This window comes from Carassius gibelio, chromosome A4 (genome assembly GCF_023724105.1).
Source record: "Carassius gibelio isolate Cgi1373 ecotype wild population from Czech Republic chromosome A4, carGib1.2-hapl.c, whole genome shotgun sequence".
NCBI classification, from domain to species: domain Eukaryota; kingdom Metazoa; phylum Chordata; class Actinopteri; order Cypriniformes; family Cyprinidae; genus Carassius; species Carassius gibelio.
This window is the reverse complement of record NC_068374.1, coordinates 17,977,230-17,998,317: the sequence shown is the minus strand read 5'-3', so window position 1 is coordinate 17,998,317 and position 21,088 is coordinate 17,977,230. Positions and strand designations below refer to the sequence as shown.

Genomic DNA, 21,088 nt, shown 5'->3' with positions numbered 1-21,088 from the left:
ACTGGTTACTTCCAGGCTTAAAGATCCTTTCAACACAGATAATCTACAAAAAGAACTGCTGTTATTAATAACATTCACAAAAGCTGACACCATTGATCTGGCACTCATGTATTAACACTGCATGAGGTGAAATAAACATGAAACGAAGTTGTTGTTCTCATTTTATCAACAGAAAGAGAGAGAGAGAGAGAGAATGGGGCATTGTTCACAGCAGGTGCAGAGGTCCAGGAACAACAGGCCAGTAATAAATGTTTCCCAGCAGCTGGGTTTGGATAAACACACGTGTAAGGTCTGTGTCCAGGTGCTGGATCTGCATCAACACACTCCCACCCGCTCATGACGAGACAACATTACTCAAACACCTTGTATTAGTGTGGCTGAAACCACCATTTAATCATCTGCACAGCTTCATCCTTTTATTTATTAAAGCCCACCATGTGCTATTTCAACTGAGTGTGGGTGGGTGAGAAAGAGATGGGTCTTACACCCCCAAAAAATAAATTACCATGGAGAATATGGACACGGGTTATTTTTTTTTTTCTTTTTTCTTTTTTATCTTACACCAACAAAATCTTATTTTGGAACACTCATAACACCACTTTTAAACTAGCCAATTTTTCAGCAGTTATTGCTGTCACACCCACATATATACAAGGCAGAAGGTGATTGTGGGTATAATTCTTACACATTTGGGCAGCTGTAACGAAATAGGCCAAAGAGAAGGCACCGTGCCATTTTGTCTAGGCAATGGTACCTACACGCCAAACATTTCTAAAGTGTTAGCATCATGTCTAGAGGTCAGAAAGATGTTTTCTTCAACAGGTTTCACTGGCTTTCAGTCATACCTGAAGACGCAGTCGTCACAGAAAATGAAATTTATTTATTTATTGCCTGTTTAAACATTTGTCAGGTGAAAAACAGAAATAATGCTGGATATATACATATATGTTTTAATGTAATATTTGTACAAAGGTTTTCCTGTGTATAAGTAATAGTAATAAAAATGATTACCTTAGCAAAAACTACTAATAAAAATGTTATTTTCTAGTGGTTACCTGACAAAAGAGAAATTATTTCTTCTTATTAAGAAAGTGTTGAGTGCGGTTTGGTGGCAGTTTGTAAGAAGTCAGCAGGATGCACAAAACTGATCACACATTAAAGCGCCTGTTCAAATGGTGATGTCACCCTCCACCGGTCATTAATTTTGTTAAAGGATGCTTTCCAACTGTTCACATTCACTCTCCACTCACTCACTCAAACACAAATACACACACACACCGGAGAACTCACAATGAGCACACCTGTGCAGGAGCTCAATAACATGGATCGATGGGGTTTGATTGAGTGGGGCTGCAGTCCAGGGTTCGAGTCAAAATGACAGACGAGGTAGCAGTAGTCAAATGAAGGTCACATGGGTGAATAGGATGTTTCTCTGTGTGTGTGTGTGTGTGTGTGTGTGTGTGTGACCACACACACTAGCCTAGAAGGGTGTCAGAATATCAAATATCTTCCCCCATTCCGCCATGTTTCAGACTGATACTTCATTTATCAGTGTGGTAAGAGGGTACACTGCCCCCTGTCTGTGTGTCAGAGGGTACGACCACACAAACCCACCCCCATTATGCCAGTCCTGTCCTGGGGAAAACTTCAAGCCAGTTATGTGCCTGATATCTTTTATCCATAATTAAAGTTGAAGTGTAATTTTTCCTTAAATCTTAAAATGCTTTCTCCTTTCTTAATATGCAGTATTATGCACCTCTTGAGACAAGGGGAGGGAGGTTTACCTGCACAGTTCTTACCAGCTGGCTCCAGCTCAACCCCTTAAAGCCAAACACCCATCCGGGTCATAGCACCAATTTAACTGTTCCATGAAGGATTCGAACCAGCACCAGTCAGCGTGAGAGGTAGGGCAGTGGAGTGAGGGTTATATACACGGCTCGTCTTATGCAAGAAAACTGACACTACATCAACAACAGTTTTAGACTCAAAATATCATATGCAAGTATGTGAACAGAAAACACTTCTAGCTATGCAAGGCCCGTATCATGTGTGACTGGATCCGAAAATGTGTCAGAACACAACTATGTAATACAATGCATCATACTTGTTTGCACTTACTGTTTTAATTTACCTTTATTAATATTTTTTTTTCTCCAAAAACATCTTCTATTCTGAACCCTGGTTTTGGGGAAGCCATGGCCTAATGGTTAGAGAGTCGGACTCCCAATCGAAGGGTTGTGAGTTCGAGTCTCGGGCCGGCAGGAATTATGGGTGGGGGGAGTGCATGTACAGTTCTCTCTCCACCTTCAATACCATGACTTAGGTGCCCTTGAGCAAAGGCATCGAACCCCCAACTGCTCCCCGGGCGCCGCAGCATAAATGGCTGCCCACTGGGTTAAATGCCGAGCACGAATTCTGAGTATGGGTCACCATACTTGGCTGAACGTCACATCATTTTCACTTTAAAGAGTACAAAGTTAAAGAAAGAAAGGCTTTTAATGACAGCAGGAACTTCTGCTGGCATGGACAAAACAGCATGATTCAGGAATGCTCCAAAGAGCATCTTATACAGTTCAAAATTAGCAAGGGCATAAGATTCAATGTAGTTTAAGGGTTTGTATAACAGATACAGAATTATACGTTTTCATTCGACTGGACCTCTGAGCTTGGAGGCAGAAGTCATCCTACAAGTCATTAGTAGGAAGCCTATTACTTATAAATGTGTATTTATGTAGAATGCATTATGTATTCTTTGATTCATCTTGTAATGGATGTACGCTGTAGTTCTCTAATGAGCTGGACCATTTGAAGCCGCACCGTGCACTGAGATTGTTCCACTTACTGAGAGCAGCTTCCATGTGATTGGGCGCACCTGCCGCGGAATTCCCGACCAGCTCAACTTCCGAAGCTCCTCTGAGGAAACAGAAGAGTTTTATTAGACAAAACGTCACTTCTCAAAGTAGTAGTATGAGTTTTTTCATCATGAATTGACTAAATTATTAATAATCCACCTGATCAAGATTTTGCAGGACTCTTGTCAGTGATTTCAAAATTACAATGAATAATGTGAACTTTTAATTATTTACAATTTTTTTTTTTTTTTTAAAGGTTGTCCTTTTTTAATGTAATGCTGACTTGAAAAAATGCAAACAGGTCTTGAAACACTATTCCTGGTGCTCTTTTAAACATTCTTACGTAAACTGTTCCACTGAATTAAATGGCAATTTATGCAAGAACGCTTATACAAATGACTTCTGGTCAAGTTGTTCTGCTCATTTTTCCTGTAGGAGGCCCAGCTGTGCACATGCTTATTTCAGCGAATACCAACCAGTTATCATCTTGGAAATAAACACAGCTATTCTGTATTCAGTTCAGTTTTGTACTAGCATGTTTTTTACCTTCCTTTTCTGATCAAGAAAGATGTATAAATATGTTTAAAAATATGGCTAATCTATTGTGCATTCTACATTCAAATATGTGACCCTGGACCACAAAACCACTCTTAAGTCGCTGGGGTATATTTGTAGCAATAGCCCAAAAAAAAAAACATTGTATGGGTCAAAATTAAAGATTTTTCTTATTTACCAAAAATCAGGATATTAAGCAAAGATCATGTTCCATGAAGTTATTCGGCAAATTTCCTACCAGAAATGCATCAAAACTTCACTTTTGATTGGTAATATGCATTGCTAAGAACTTAATTAAGACAACTTTAAAGGTGATTTTCTTTTTTTTTCTAAGCCAGATATTGTCCTATTCACCATTCATCAATGAAAAGCTTATTTGTTCAGCTTTCAGGTGATGTATAAATCTCAATTTCGAAAAAATGACACTTAAGATTGGTTTTGTGGTCCAGGCTCACATATCCGTTGATATGTTCAGAATAACAAATACACTAAAAATATGGTGACATCAAGACATCTCTGATAAACTGTTTGCAACATAATCATTTGAGATGCACTAATCTGGCATATTTAAATAATGTGGTAAGCTTGCAAAAACATGATCACATTTAAAATCTATGGGCACGCCATGCTTTCAATAAGCACTGGATGAGTGTGTAGTTGCAAACATAAGATTGCTAAAGTGAATAAATCTCAATGAGGCAAATTGGACTTAAATTGGACAAAAGAGTCCCTGCAGAGCCAAGAGAGAACAAGCACTTTAAAACCAAATATTTCTCATTTCATTTCATTTCATATTTCATATTTCAAGGGTTGATGGCAGCAATCATGATGTGTTGAATGTGGATTAGTCATTTCTCAGGGTCTTGACAACAGGCTGCAGTGGAATGTGCATACATTTTATGTGTCATCAAAGATAAATCTAAATTTGAAAACAGAGGTTGGTTTAAAAATGCATTGAATAGATGAAAGGTGCCATGAATACAAGAGCCTTCTGGGTAAAGTGTTTTTATTTTCCTGAAAACAAACCTTTCTGATATAAAAGCTTGATGTTTCTTGTGAAGTTTCTTTGTCAGGGCAAAATGAAGACTGAAGCGAATAAATAATGAATACTGTTTTCATGACTGCCATGCAAATATGAGTGACAAATATGAGTGTTCTCACATAAACATGGTCTCCTTATTCTCACACATCATTTATTATTATTGATGGCAATATATTCGCAGAGAAGCTTCAAAGGGTAGCGCTATAAATTGTATTTCCACTCAGCTCTAAAATACATTTTGAGTAAATTATTATTATATATTTTTTTTATATATATTACAGGGAGCTCAAAAACTTTTATTTTATCTAATCTGCAAAAGGGAGTCTTTCAGAAAACATGATTATGATATATTATGATTATAACATAGCTCAACACATATTCAGTATGTAGTAAATTAACCTGAGGTGGCATTTAACCTTTTTTTTTTTTTATGTATACTTGTTACGTTACTGCATACCAAAGTAATAACAGTAAATTATGCACATATGATTATTAATACGAATACATAATTATGATTTGTGGAATTACACTTTAACAAGGATAAATTAAAATAAAGTGTGACTATTCATATTAACAATTCATATAATAATGGAGGTGTTTCTGCAAATAGTTTCCCAGGAAATAATACTCAAAATACTGGAAAATTGTCTATAATTTATGTCAACAGAATATGTCCACCAAAAAATAATAATTACAGATTATTTCACAAAAAAAAAAAAAAAAAGGCAAAAATACAGTTCTGCTTGTGGAAATCTAGTCATTGTAATTTAAGTCATAGAAAACTAAATTATGACTATGGAGCAAGAAACTTCGATCAGGATTATAAATAAATAAACAAATAAATAAATACAATTCAGAAACTGTTTAAAAAAAAACATCAGAAGATTTGATTTTGTTTACATCTAAATGTAACAATCCTACATTCCATTCACTGCAGGGAAAAGAGCAGCCTAAACATTCTTCAAAACTTCGCTTTTTGTATTTCACGGAATAAAAGAAGTCATAAAGGCTTGGAAAAACATGATGACAATAATAATTTTGGGGTGAATCCTCCCTGAATCTCATTTTGGGGGTCAGCCATTAGGTAATCTAGATCTTCATAATGTCTTCATTAAGCTATAGATCATTACAAAATAACCATTTCCAGTCTAATAAATCCTTTTCAGCAGATCTTCATGGCCCTCGTTCAATACCTGCGTGGCTAAAGTGTAAGTACAGAGGGCATGAATGTGTGTTCTCTCCAGGCTGGTATCCTGGTGTAGTATATGAGGACGGTAGGCTGTCCCGACACACTGAAGGCTAGCTTTAATGTGCGTGCTGCTTTACACAGGAACTTTACAGGGAAAGTGCTGAATTCATTAAACACAGAGCCACTCAAGGGTGTCTCCTCGGCTCATACCTTTGAACCCTCATTTGCGCTGTCCGCCGCAGAAATTAGTCGATGAATCTTGTGCGCTGGCACATAATTAAACTATCTGTTATATTTTCTCCACGTGGCATTAATCTCACAACAGGGGGGAGAGGAAGAGAGAGGAATTAGACTTTCACTATTTCATCAGCTCATTGTTGCTGTCTTCGTCCCTCTGGAGACAGTGACCCCAGAAGAGGCTGTGACCGTCTACACAGATGCTCCTGAAAGGATGCCAGCTAAGTGAGTCTCACAAGACCTGTATAAAGAATTATACAGGAATGTCTCAAGAATTAAAAATAGATAAAAGAGAGAGCGCATGGTCATATTTGTAGCTTAAAAAATACAATCCTTATAATTTTTTTTTATTATTCTCATTCACGTTTATTAGGAAAATCTAATTTTCTGAATTCTTGTTACATTACATTACATAATGCACAGTGTTTCTAAATCATGGTGTTTGTTGTAATACCTTTACACACGTTAATCTGCAGTAATAAATACAGTAAAAACAAATAATAATAGAAATAAAACAATTTTATCTTGGGGTGAAATATGACCTTGACATGTTTTCATTGGAACTACATGTATCCCACATTTGTACACCGGCGTGTGTATCACTGTGTGTTTGTGGACAGTACTATTCTTGCCAAACCACTTTAAGGCAGTCGTTTCATTCTCTGAATGTAATATATGAGGGCTGTTTATTTCTGTGCCAATACTGTTTCCACAACAGATTTTTCTTCGTTAACTCCACAAAAAAGGAAGCCAAGCAAGCAATAGAGATATATTCTCCAAAACACTAAATTATTATTTTGATTCAATTGGATTTTTTGACAGATGAGTTTCTTCTTGTTATTCCAGTTTAAGTTTCACTAACACAACTCAAAATTTATACTCTAATTAATCGAAATACAGTTTAATATAGATTATTGTATTTTCATAAGCGCAACGATTTGAACGAATTGTGCCCCATTCCTCCCCTACCGGTGGTGTACTTTCGCTCCTACATGTAAGAACAAACCCCACGTGCAAATAAGTAAAATCATGCAACCTGACTTTCACAAAATGGGATGTGCCTAATTTATTCAAGTTTATTAGATAAGAGAGCGAAATGAGAACGTGTGCTTCTCCTCAGGAGGATTTCTGTGCATGCGCTCAGAGACGGAACAGAACATAGACAAGTAAAGTGAATATTTAGATTAGGTGCGTGCCTAAATGCTCAAATACACTAAAAACAATTGTCAAAATGTGGCGTTTGGTAATTATTAACATTAGGGCTGCACGATAATTTTTAATGCTCATCTTGTCAGTAAAACCGGTTCTGTAAAACCACAATCATATTTTGCGCAACGAACAACGGCTCAGTGTAGATAATGCTGCACCATGTAGCAATCCACATACAACTTCGGCGGTTATGTCTTACATGAATGTAAACATTTGGGAATGAAAATATGTTTGTTACAGTACATTGGATCCATGCAGCTCTTAAAGCGACAGCAGGCCAATACTCGTACTGCCGACTGTGTGCTTAATATTCAAACAACAAAAAACTTAAGGGCTCAAAACTGCGACTATGCTCCCGAAATGTAATCTGTGCGACCTCAAAATATATATGGGAGCATTTGTGTGAGTGCACAAACTTGTTTTGGTGAGACCTGTCTTCATTTCTCTGCAAAACATTCGCAAATTGCAACACAGTATGTGCCTGCTGTGAGCCAAAACAGTGACCGGTCCAACATTCTATTCAACATTACATAATCAATTTAGCTTCACCTTTACGTTCTTAACTTCAATGCATATTTTAGATTTGTGTAGAATTTAGGTTATATTAACCCTCAATCACTCTATTTTGCTGCACTCCAGTGACGTCACTAACTCAAGAGGTTTTTGCTCCAAACTGTTTTTGTTTTATTTCAGCAGATCTGCATTGAAATCATTTTCCAAAACGTCATTTGTGTGGAAATATGACGAAGTCTGTGAACGACCATTAACAGAGACCAGAGATGCTGAAGAGAAGAGAATACTGTAGCATGCATAACAAGCTCACCGTTCACTATGCACAAAATATATAAATATTGATTTGGTAGTGGGGTTTAAATCAATGTATTTCTGAGGCAAACTGACTGGCTTGAGAAAAGTTTAAAAGAAATTTTCTAATCATCTTTCCTCTGTATTTTGCTAATATAAAGAACAAAGCAGTGCTGCAATGTAACAAACACTAAATCACTGCTGTCCCATAAGCGCCACCTGCTGTCAAGAGAGTGAGCGTTTCAATAGAGTGCTGCATCTCAGACTAAATTAAACACAGGAACACTGAATGGACTCATACAGGCAGTATGTGCTGTATAATCCCTCAAAGAAACACTGCGGTTAATAAAAATAAAAAAATAAAACACCTGCTGCTACTTCATACAGGACATTAAATGTTCATTTGAGAGTTCATTTAAGAGACAGAGGAGGAAATGCAAGAGTGACAGACAGAGAGAGAGAAATAAATGACACACTCTGTTTGCCAGGGGACATGAGGGCTGTCAGTCAAACGCAGTGCAATGCTCATCATCGGGAGTGAAAAAAAGGAAACATCTGGGGGTCAGAACTTAATATATGAGTGATATTTAAATACTGCAGTGATGTGAGACAACAGGTCCTGATTCAACCACAAAAATAATCAACTACTAGGATGCACTGATATATATATTGATATTTTAACAGCGTTTAGCATCATTCACATTTATTCAGTTGGCAGACACTTTTACCCAAAGCAATTTATATTACTTTTAAATTAAGCACTGTGCTTATTATAGGCAGGGTTTCTGTAGGTTTGATGAAGGTAAATTTAAGTCTAAGTAAAGACAATTTAAAATGTAAATCGAAAGAAACACAACAGGTCAATATGGTCTTTACATGTAAATAGTTGCTAGCACTAGTAAGTTTACCTTTGCAGCAAGAACAATGATACATTTGTTTAACTTCTGTTTAATTTCTAATAGAGATGCACTTTACTGGTGTGCCGAATTTGAATAAGTATATCTCTAATCTACATGATTAAGTTCTTACAACCTGTTTTATTGAAAAAAAAAAAAAAAAAGAATCCTCATCAAAAAAAATTATTTTCATGTATTAAAAACATTTTGTTGTATTTAAATGTATCGCCATATCAGCTTCACAGCCCATGGCAGACCAAATTAAATGCAAATTAAACCTAAAAAAAAGCAATAAATACAATATAATAAAAACAAATATATGATCAAATTTAGAGAAAAAGACAAGAGTGAGAACAATCCTACAAATTATTATTTAAAGGTCTGTGTGATATATAAAAAAATATGGGTCCATAAATAAGTCCATAAAAGTTTGTCCTGATAAAAATCATTGTCTCATAACATTACCAATTGGGCAGACAATTAATATTAATAGCTACAATGGTAATTGCATTGGTGCACATAAAAAAATAAATAATAATAATTGGTCCTGAGAGAATGGCAGGCTCATAAACATGAAATGTCTTTATTCTGAGCTGTAAAAGTTTAGTTTGGCAGTAAAACTTGTTAAGTAGATTCTTGAATGGCAGCAGTAAGTCATGTAAAGGAGTAAAAGGACATTGCAGCCTTAGAAATGCAGCTCTTGTAAAGAGATACTTCACTGTATTAGCGCAGGCTGCTGAGAATGATGATATGTAGTTCAGGTGTCTGGGGAACGTACAGTAGTCACTTCCTCTGTGGTCTTAGAATAACTGCACCGTTGTATTTCATTGATTGCATTATAAAATGTTCTTTCAATTTTTATATAAAATTTGTCATGAGGCAGGTACACCCAAATCCAGGTGACACATTTATGGACAGAAATAAAGTTTGTAAAAAAAAAAAAAAAAAAAAGGGGAAAAAGCAAACTTTGCTTCGGTGCCAATTTCCAGTGTGGGAGATTCAGATGTATATATATATATATATATATATATATATATATATATATATATATATATATATAAATATATATATATATATATATATATATATATATATATATATATATATATATATATATGTATATATATATATAAGAAATAACTAAAGTTTGGTGTAAGATAGTCTAACAAAGTGGTTCTCCACTGGTGCGTTGAGACCTAAAAATATGTTGGATGGCTGTTTTAATTAAGCAATGTTAACCACAAATAGTGTAATATAACTATGTAATATATATTTGTATATAATTAGGATGACCAAAGACAAAGGCTTATCTTTGATTTGCCTAGTCTTAAAGCAAATCAAAATTATTACATAAAAAAAAAAATCCATGCACAGAAAAAGCCTTTATGTTAAAGAGCCCGTAAGATGAAAATTGTAAGCTTCCTATCACTGTTTATAAGTCCTGTATATTAAGTTTAAATTCATCCAAGGTTACAAAACATTGTCATTTTTTCAAAATATCATTTTAACATTACCTCAATTCTCAGAGATCCCCAAACGGTTCGCACGAAGCTGTTCAAAAGATTCAGTTTCCTTAAACCCCACCTTTCGGTAGCATACTGTGTTCTGATTGGTCAACTGACATAGTTTTGATTGGTTGTTCCGCACACACCTCCACGGTAAACTATGCGTTAGCATCTGTTCGGGGTGAATTATGTCTTATTCCTCTTACCGCGAAGCAAACAGTAAAATAAAAAACTTGAACAGTCTCGCTGCTTTTTCTTCGCTTCAGTTTGAATCTGAATAGCACGTTCAGCGCGGGGGCGTGGTCACATTAGATATAATGAAGGAAGATGTGAAAAACAGACATCGCGTTGTTTTCATATGAATTACTTTATCACAGAATATCTGTTTTCGGCAGCACTTGTTTAGTTTTAAAGTAGACATGTCAAGCTTTCAATAGATATCTCTCTCATGTCTCTTCGTTGAGTATTCACGGAGTTACACTTCATTTTAAAGACGTGTTTGTACATGACGATCAGCGCAGACAGGCTGCAGACAGCACACATACTGATAAGACGCTCGGGAGAAAACAGACACATAACTTTATAATCATACTTCGCGTTGTGATTCGGAGATGCTTGTTGGTCTAAATAAAGTTGGTAATGAACCCTCTTTTATGGCTTTGAAAATCCCGCTGTACTCACCGAGATTAGAAAAGCAGTCATCAGTGAAAAAGGGATTTGTTGTACTGCTCTGGTATTGTGGTGAAAATGAATTTTAGCCATTGGTTCTTCTGATCTTCATTCTCCTCGACATGATGCTATCGCACCAACCAGAGCGTCTGTGTGGGGGGGGGGTGGGGCAGGTCAGAGTTCCGTTTCTCTCAAGACGGTAGGCGGAGATTATTATGCAAAGTGTTCCTAGTGACGTACATAGAGATGGGCAAAAGATTTGAAATCTATAACGACTCGTTTCAGCGATTCAGAGTTGACTCCTTACTTTAGAAGCCAATAACTTTATAAATCGTGTACTTTTTGGTTTAATTACTTTGCACATTGTTTACACTGATGGACAGCTACATCATACACTGTAATATAGGTCATTTTTGATTTCCCATCTGTGTGGCTCTTTTGCATGTTGTTTGGTCTCTGCAGTTTATATAGAACTCAGGTCATTTACTGCCACAAAACAAAGTCTCTACAGTAAATATATCTCCAAAAATAAGGGAAGACAAACATTTTTGGAATAACTTAAGGTTCCTGAAAGTCCCCCCAAAAAATTGCCAGCATAGATGGCAATTTGCTGCAAACACAAATGTCTTGAGAGTTGGTCATTTGAGGCGACATGTACAACCAGAAACCACTGACAGTATAACAGCAGAGTTCATCTTTATGTAAACGTGTAGTGGGGAAAAGTGAATCAGGAAAATTTCTAATTAGTTAAAAATTAATATAGTATTACTAATATAATTAATGTCAAGAGGGATAGCTCACCCAAGTTCTTCATTTATTCACCATATCTGTTCCAAAACCTGTAAGAACTTCTTTCTTCTGTTGAAAATCATCTCTCTATACTACCAAAGTCAGCAGCTGTCTGATTACCAACAGTCTTCAAAATATCATATTGTCTCAGTTTCACCTGTTTCTTCATTTAATCACAGACAGATTCGATGATGGTGAGATCAGATCTCTGTGTGGAGCACCGGCTGTTGTCAGACTGCTTGTGCATTCAAAAATCTCACTAGGTTATTATTACAATTAATGGCAAAATGAATGTTTGGAAATGTAAACTGATATTTCCTACTGACACACTACAGCAAAAGATATAAATAACTGGCTTAAAACCCTTTTTTGGTTTGAAAATACTAATGTGCTTAAGACTTTTGCACAGTACTGTACTTTACAAACGACATTGTTGCTACTTTAAAAAGTATGAGCGTACAGTTGATCACAGAACTGATTAAAGAATAAATATCAGAGTGATCGTCAAAGTAGAAACATTATGTGTGGTTTTATATTAAACAATGACCCAGATCATGAAATACATTTATAAGCCTTCGAGTAAGGGAAGCACAACTTGGAAAATGAGAGCATCCAAGGAGCGTGTGAAAGCTATGGATTTATTTTAAATATTTGTAATGTTCTTTAATGTTATCCATAGTTTTTTGTGGCTCTTTTTCATATATATATATATATATATATATATATATATATATACAGTACAGACCAAAAGTTTGGACACACCTTCTCATTCAAAGAGTGTTCTTTATTTTCATGACTATGAAAATTGTAGAGTCACACTGAAGGCATCAAGGGTTATTTGACCAAGAAGGAGAGTGATGGGGTGCTGCACCAGATGACCTGGCCTCCACAGTCACCGGACCTGAACTCAATCCAGATGGTTTAGGGGTGAGCTGGACCGCAGAGTGAAGGCAAAAGGGCCAACAAGTGCTAAGCATCTCTGGGAACTCCTTCAAGACTGTTGGAAGACCATTTCAGGTGACTACCTCTTGAAGCTCATCAAGAGAATGCCAAGAGTGTGCAAAGCAGTAATCAAAGCAAAAGGTGGCTACTCTGAAGAACCTAGAATATGACATATTTTTAGTTGTTTCACACTTTTTTGTTATGTATATAATTCCACATGTGTTAATTAATAGTTTTGATGCCTTCAGTTCAAGTTCAAGTTCAAGTCTGCTTTATTGTCAATTTCCACATGTACAGTACATACATACAGAGAATCGAAATTGTGTTACTCTCAGACCCCGGTGCATACAGATAACATTAACATTAAAGCCTAAAAAAATCAAATATAAAATGTAGACAACTATACAATAAGGGAATGTAAAAAATAATAAAATAAAAAACAAAGTTTAATAAAGCAGCGCAAGGCAAATGACAGATATAGTGCAAATCAATGAAGTGAACAACAGTGCAGATAAAAGATTTTTAGCGCAAAAAAAAATCCCTTGATCAGATGTGCTAAAACACTAGTCACATTTAAATCTAGACTCAAAACGCATCATTTTGGCTGTGCATTTATTGAATGAGCACTGTGCAATGTCCGAACTGATTGCACTATATTTTCACTGTTTTATTTTATTTGATTTAAAATCATTTCTAACTGTTTTTAAATGTTTTAATCCTATTAAAAGTTTTAAAATTGCTTGTTTTACTTTCGTTATTTTTCTTCTTCATTATTATTTTACTTTATTTTATGTAAAGCACTTTGAATTACCATTGTGTACGAAATGTGCTATATAAATATATATATATATATAAATATATAAAAAAAACTTGCCTTGCCTTATTAAAAATATCTTAAGTCTGATTAAAGTGCCAAGTGACAAAGGGCTCAAGAGCAGTTATTTTATTTAACTGACTGATGAGGTAGTGGAATGACATCAGTTCCATGGAGAATGAGGTAGTGAGCAGACCAATGTGTGTGTGTGTGTGGGGGGGGGGGGTCATAGTTCAGTGGTGCCTGGGGCAGAAGAGGGTAGGGGGAGCAAGTTCGGGAGTGAGTTCAGCTTCCTGACAGCCTGGTGGATGAAGCTGTCCTTCAGTCTGCTGGTCCTGACCTGGAGACTCCGCAGTCTCCTCCCCGATGGTAGCAGACTGAAGAAGCTGTGTGATGGGTGTGTGGGGTCACCTTCGATGCAGAGGGCTTTGCGGGTGAGACGTGTTCCATAAATGTCCTGGAGGGAGGGGAGAGAGACACCAATGATCTTCTCAGCTGCTCTCACTATGCGTTGCAGAGTCTTTCGGCAAGATGCGTTGCAGTCGCCATACCACACAGTGATGCAGCTCGTCAGGATGCTCTCGATGGTGCCTCTGTAGAATGTGTACATGATGGGGGGCGGGGCTCTGGCTCTCCTCAGTTTGCGGAGGAAGTAAAGACGCTGTTGTGATTTCTTGGCCAGTGCTGTGGTGTTTTCAATCCAGGAGAGGTCCTCTGTGATGTGCACACCCAGGAACTTGTGCTGCTCACTCTCTCCACAGTCGTACCGTTGATGGTCAGAGGAACGTGCTGAGTGTGTGCTCTCCTGAAGTCTACAACAATCTCCTTTGTCTTCTCCACGTTCAGAGAGAGATTGTTGTCACTGCACCACTTGGCCAGGTGGCTCACCTCACTCCTGTAGTTTGTCTCATCTTTGTTGCTAATGAGACCCACCACAGTCGTGTCATCTGCAAACTTGATAGAGAGGTTGGAGTTGTGTGATGGTGTGCAGTCATGGGTCAGCAGAGTGAAGAGGAGGGGACTCAGCACATATCCTTGGGGGGCCCCAGTGTTCAGTTTGATGGTGCTGGATGTGTTGCTGCCAACCCGTACTGCCTGAGGTCTTCCAGTAAGAAAGTCCAACAGCCAGTTGCACAGCGAAGTGTTGAGCCCCAGCTGAATCAATTTGTAAAGCTGTTGAGGGATGATTGTGTTGAATGCTGAACTGAAGTCTATGAACAGCATTCTGACATATGTGTTGGACCGATATGCAAACTGGAAGTGTGAATCTACAATTTTCATAGTCATGAAAATAAAGAAAACTCTTTGAATGAGGATGTGTCCAAACTTTTGGTCTGTACTGTGTATATATATATCGTATATATAAGTATCGAAATGGCACTGGTATTGTAAAAAACCCAATCGAAACCCATCCCTAAAAAAGTGGTGATCTGACACTGATATGTGTTGATTTATGTTTTGATTTTGAAAAAAGTGCTTATTGCCACCGCTGTTATTAGTGCACACAAACATGTCCCTACTCTTGATACACAATCACTGATGAACACATTTGGTTTTAATGAGAAACATAAAATATTATATAAGGGCAGATTAGAACCCAGAACCGCTAACATGCTTGACACAAGTTCTACCACTAGACCTGGATCCGTTTTTAAAATCACTGTCATGAAGAATTGGTACTACTGTAATTCATGATTTTGATGCAAGGATGAAAATAAACGCATTAAAAATGTTTCTATGAGATCTTTCAATACAAGTTAAACTCACTGCTTTCATATTCGGGATTCATCTGGTTTTCTATACATAGTATGCTTTATTAATATAATTTGTGCAGAGTTTGGTCTTCTAATATCACTGTCTTATTCACAGAGCCACGTTAAGCATTGTTCAAGCTAAGCTTGTTTAATTTAAATAAAATAAAAAAATGGATATAGTCAAAATATCTGATTTGGGCATGCAGATTTGCAGGGTAAATGTGGCCTTGCTGACGTTGTCTATCACACTAATCTAATGCCAGCACATACACGTACAGCTAAATGCAGTCTTCCATAGAAATTGTCTTATTTAGCTTTAAAATGCCAGCAATAATAATTAACAACATTATGCTGACAGCTCATACATTTTTAGGGTTCACCTGAAACTCACTTCTGTTATTCTGAAGTAAAAACATCTGTATAGTGGCATTAATGAGAAATATTAGCATTAGCCTACTGTTTAATCAAGTAAAAACAACAAAAAAGTTTTTATAAAACCACTGACACTGATATTTAACAAAATAATTATTGGTTAAAGATAAACGTCAGCATTAGCATAAGTCATCGATATAGCATAGTAGTTTATTTAATTATTTACTCAAATGACTGGACAAATTAGAGCTGCTTAATATATAATACTTCATCTCCAGAATGAGTGTGTATAAAATAGTACTATTAGAAATTACCCAAAAAAGGCACTGTAAGTGCAGTGCCCTTTTATTAATATACAAGTGCAATGTATTCTATTATTCTAAATCCATATGACTGTGTGAAGAACAGATTTCCGAAAGGCATGTTTCATTGATCGAGTTAATTTATTACGATGTATGTGTGTTTGTTATGTCAGTTTTAAGCTTGACATATGTGAGCATTGTGAACAATGCCAAAAGAGATACATAAAAGACATCCCCAGGGAAATCATGCTTCTTTAATGTAATATCCACTATTTGTATGCATGCATTTATTTATTTTTAAGATTCTCAATATTCTTCTTGTCACAAACGCCACTAAATTAAGTGAATTTGAATCAGACAGCATTTATAGTATAGAGGTTGAGCACTAACAGAATAACAACTGCCTGTGTTAAGACCACGAGAGCACCACAGCTCCCCCATCTGAGAGACATGGAGAGAAAAGATAGTCAGACAGTATTGAGAAGGGTTCAGAGGTGATCTATCGCCAAGGCTACAGTAGACGGCATCAGGGAGTAATTGCTTCCTGTGATTGTAGCAGTCATTTTCTCTCTAGAAGAGGTAAAAGCTGACCATCTGATGGCATCCCCCTTAAAAACACATCTCTCAGGTACTCATTAAATACAGCAACTGAGAGACGGCACCAAACGCTTCAGAAACAGAGCTTGTAAAGAAAGAAAATGACTTTTTGCTCATTATTGTTAGTCAGATATGACACATTGAATGTCTAGGTACTGTTTTATCTATTTTCAAAGACGCTTTGGTACAATGTCTCAATACACGACCCATTAAAAGTCACAGTTATCAAAAAATAAATAAAAAATCTGCTGTAAAAGGCATTTTAACATGTGTGTGGGTTTGCGAGCTTCGGATTGAGCGCAAGCACAAATCTTCTCACTGTGCGCACAAGCTCACGTCCTCTGGCTCTTAAATGTTTACACTGGCAAAGCTTACATGAGTTTAGTTTAACCCTCTGAGGTCTAAGGGTATTTTAGGGGCCTGGAGAAGTTTTGTCATGCCCTGACCTCTGTGCTTTTTTCAGTTGCTTATACACATTTAAATGGCTAAATCTATAGATATCACTGTATCAGCCCAAACTGGGCTATAATAATGTGTGAGCAGCATGTGTACATGATTGAGTTTTTGAGAAAAAAAAAAAGTTATGTGTGCTTAGTGAAAAACTAAAAATGTTAAATCAGTTAAATAAGGCAATAAAACACAAAGAACAGACATAAGTTGATTTCCGTGAATCGTTCCACCCCTAATACATATGTACCTCCATCCTGCACACATACTTCCTCAGGTATTAACTTACGTAATTATGCATGTGCTCATGTACTTCCTTCCTTACATACTCACATACTTACTTACATCCTTTTTTTCTTCCTTATGTACATATGAGATGCACGGATGTACTTCTTTACGCATGCATCTCTTCCTTGCGTACTACGCACGCATGTACTTCCTTACGTATGTCCCTTCTTACTTCCTTACATATTTACGCATGTACTACATTCCTTCCTTGCGTACAAATGCATGCACTTCCTTAGTTGCATATATACTGTTCATACACACACATGCACATCCCTTCATTTCAACTCACATCTTTCCTACCATATAGGCGTACCTCATTCCATATGTGTGTATGCAGTATTCCTACACTGTAAAATAAGCATAATTTAAAAATGTTCCACCTAAACTACTTCTTTCAGAGGGAACACAGAAAACAAAAATGGCGCCCAAGGCAATTTCATAGGATCTTTGTGTTATTTGTCTCTCTACCAAGAGATGGCAGTCAACAGTGCTGTAGTTGGATGGGAATTCATTATCATTTTGGAGATCCCAGCTTAATTATAGATTTCATTCATTTTTCATTCTGCCACCACGTGTTTGACTCATAATTTCAGATGTCTAATAACGGCAACAGCGGCCAAACTGGTTCAGGGACGTCCTCAGAGCCAGTCAGTCAAATGAAAACAGAACTGACATACTAACATCCAGAGACATGTCAGCATCTACACTGTCCTGACTTCATGGACCTGCCCTGCTTCAATCCCAGAGATATTTCTGAGTAATGAAACGAGAGCTATACACAATGAAGAGACTATAGTGATTGCATGTACTTTCTTAAAATACGTTCCTGGTAATTAATAATGTACCTTAAATCCTAGAATTATTTACCAAACCTTATGTATATATGTGTATATATGTGTATATATGTGTGTGTGTGTGTGTGTGTGTGTGTATGTGTATATATATATATATGAAGGGGTCTTATTATGTAAGGTTGTGTGATACTGGGAAGAAGAAATTTTTTTTTTGTAATTTATTGTGATTTTCAAGCATTTTCTCGGGATTTTTTGCTGTGTATATTTGCTGGTACCTTCACTGGTATAAATACGGCACTAAAACTGCCAGTAGGTGCCAGGAATTCCCAATGCTAAATCATTTAGAACCAAAGCAAGTGATTGTCTTTGTGAGCGGATCAATGAATCATTGGCTCAAATGATTCATTGAAAAAGAGATTCATTCAGGTACGAAACAATGAGTGTTGCACAAAGATGCAGAAATATTCGGCCCCAGGTTTGTTTGGAATTATTTTAATTGATGACAAACAGAACATGTGTCTAAAATGTAACGCAAATAATATTGACTGTTGTATAAAATTAGCACACGATATTATTTAGGGAAATAGGGCAGATGTCTTCAATCCTGCTCCTGGGGATCAACTGTCCTGCAGAGTTTAGTTCCAACCCCAATTAATCACCTGAAGCAGCTAACCAAGCTCTTTCGGATCACTTGAAACATCACAAGCCAGGTGAGCTGAAGCAGGTTGTAAACTTTGCAGGACAGCGGGGCCCCAGGATTATATTTTGTAATGCATTGCCCAAGCAAATGAAGAGTGACACTATGCAAAATTAAGTAACAGAACCATAAAACAGCATCTTACCCAGATCAGTATTAGGTCCCGCCAGAACCTGCCTGAACTTGTCGAGTCTTGACGCCTCTCTCTGGGTCATGGCAGGGGTCCCGGATGTGTTCTGATCCGCCATGCGGGCCACCAGTGGAATCACAGGCCTGTGCGGGAGTGACTGCTGTCTGTGTAGTGCTGCCTGTTCAACGCCCACTTCTGACAGAAGAGAAAACAACGCTTTAATGAGCATATACAAACTGCTCTCTCTCAGCACTCGGCCCATTAAATGTTATTATGGAAGCAATTCATGATGCATAACATATCAGGACATGAGTTTGCCCAAAGGTCTGAAGAGGCAGTTACCCCAAGATGCTCAGCTAGAGGTAATGAAACACTTCTCTGTCAATCTAAATCCATTACAGAGCTCAGCCAGATGAACCTCATTCAGAGTGCCATAATCACCAGGGGTAATCTTTTGGACACAACACGATTCAGTTCATTTAGATTCTATTGTGATTTAGATTCAGGGTGTCATGATGAGATTTCACGCAATTCTCAATGTGTTTACATTTTCAGCATCCATCCATCTATCTATCCATCTATCAAGTAAGCAAGCTCACTTCAGTCCCTTTGGTTGGATTTCATGAAAGTTTTTCCTGAGAAGCATGTGGTATGCAGAGTATCTATTGTAATTAATACTGAATAATATATATTAAATTGTTTCTCGATTACCTTGATTTAAAAAATATATATATTGAATGTATCATCATTTTAGAAATGTATATAATATGATTTATTTTAGCCTTCATTAGCACTTATTTTTTTATATAGCTAGTTATTTTAACTTCAGTTTGTTTTAGCAATTTTATTTTTAGTTTTTGTCATTTTTTATTATATTATATAATTGTATTTAAACCATCAAAATGTTTTTTCTTAATGTTTTCTTATTTTTATGTTGCTTATATTTAAAAAAATAAATAAATAAAAGTAGGTGTTAAGTTCATAAAATTGTATTTGATTTCTGTCATTTTATTGATTATTTATTCTTTATTTTATGGATGCATGTATGTAATGTAAAAGTTAAAGCCCTTTAAAACCTAAACAGAAAAACAAAATATTTGTATGATATTTTCTCAGCACTGCTGGCCGTTTCTTTCTTTTTTTTTTTATAATAAAAAATAACCATACAAATATGTAACACATCTGGAGCAATACAGGGTGTGATGCGTAATACAGAGGATTGTCAATAACACTATAATATAACACTATATAACACTATAAAATACCTTTTAAGGCCCAATCCCAATTCTATTTTACACGCAACTTCCATTTCTCTCTCTCTCTCTCTGTCTCTCATAGGCAATATTTGAGAAAATGGTTTAGTGATTTCTAATTATTGGGGGAATTAGTCTATGGTGGTTATCGCCCTGATCAGATATATGCTGTGGCACTATCATGCAGTCTGTAATTATATGACGTTAGTAAATATTCACGATTTTTTGCAAACATTTCTTTGAGTAACATGACCGTTAATTAATATGAACTCACAATTGAATGTAACATAAAACAAATGATTACTTTTCGTTTAAATCTTAATTTATGCCAGAAAATCTGTAGCAGCCATGTTGCCGAGATAATTCATTCTTCTTCGTTTGGTGTGTTCCCAAAAAAAATTTCGTTTGAAGATTTTTGTTTTTGTTTTTTTATGCCTATAGGCATAGTAGGTTTAATGAGCACATTCTATGGTATAAATGTTTTCACAATGTATGGGTGAATTGATTTTTCCCCAATATTTAATCGTGCTGTCCAAACACTGAGTGTCACTGTACAATGTGTTTGTATGCCTGTTAAAGGCATTAAATGTGTCTCTCTGTGACTTTGAGAGATCATTCTCACATTGAGCATCATAACATCTTCAACATTTAATGACGTCTGTGTAATCCCTGCAGAAATTAGACAGTGGGTGACGGCAGTTGACTGTGTCAACGCAAGGTGCTGTTAGAGTAGATGTGGAACACATCGACACAAAGTCCATTATCACAGTCATCCATTGCCACCGAGGCTGGCAAAACAAAAGGCTGACAGAACTGTCTGTCAGAGCAGGTAAAATCGGTGGAAGAAGACAGTCCTGATGTTATATACCCCAATACTCACAGAAAAATTTGTTTCACTTTCTTTAGGTTTATAAGTATTTTGAAATACTGGAGCAGCTCTATACTAATTGT

The 21,088-nt window shown here is 36.5% G+C and overlaps 1 protein-coding gene across 3 annotated transcripts in view; it reads right to left on the bottom strand.

The window, feature by feature from the left end:
* LOC127972257 (TBC1 domain family member 22A-like) overlaps window positions 1-21,088 on the bottom strand; it is a 129,940-nt gene that overhangs the window by 101,491 nt on the left and 7,361 nt on the right. For all 3 annotated transcript variants that reach the window (XM_052575630.1, XM_052575621.1, XM_052575641.1), the window contains exons 4-5: window positions 18,900-19,079; window positions 2,843-2,913 (exon numbers count right to left, since the gene is read on the bottom strand). In XM_052575630.1, coding sequence (XP_052431590.1) covers window positions 2,843-2,913; window positions 18,900-19,079 — 251 coding nt within the window. The remainder of the gene's footprint in view (window positions 1-2,842; window positions 2,914-18,899; window positions 19,080-21,088) is intronic.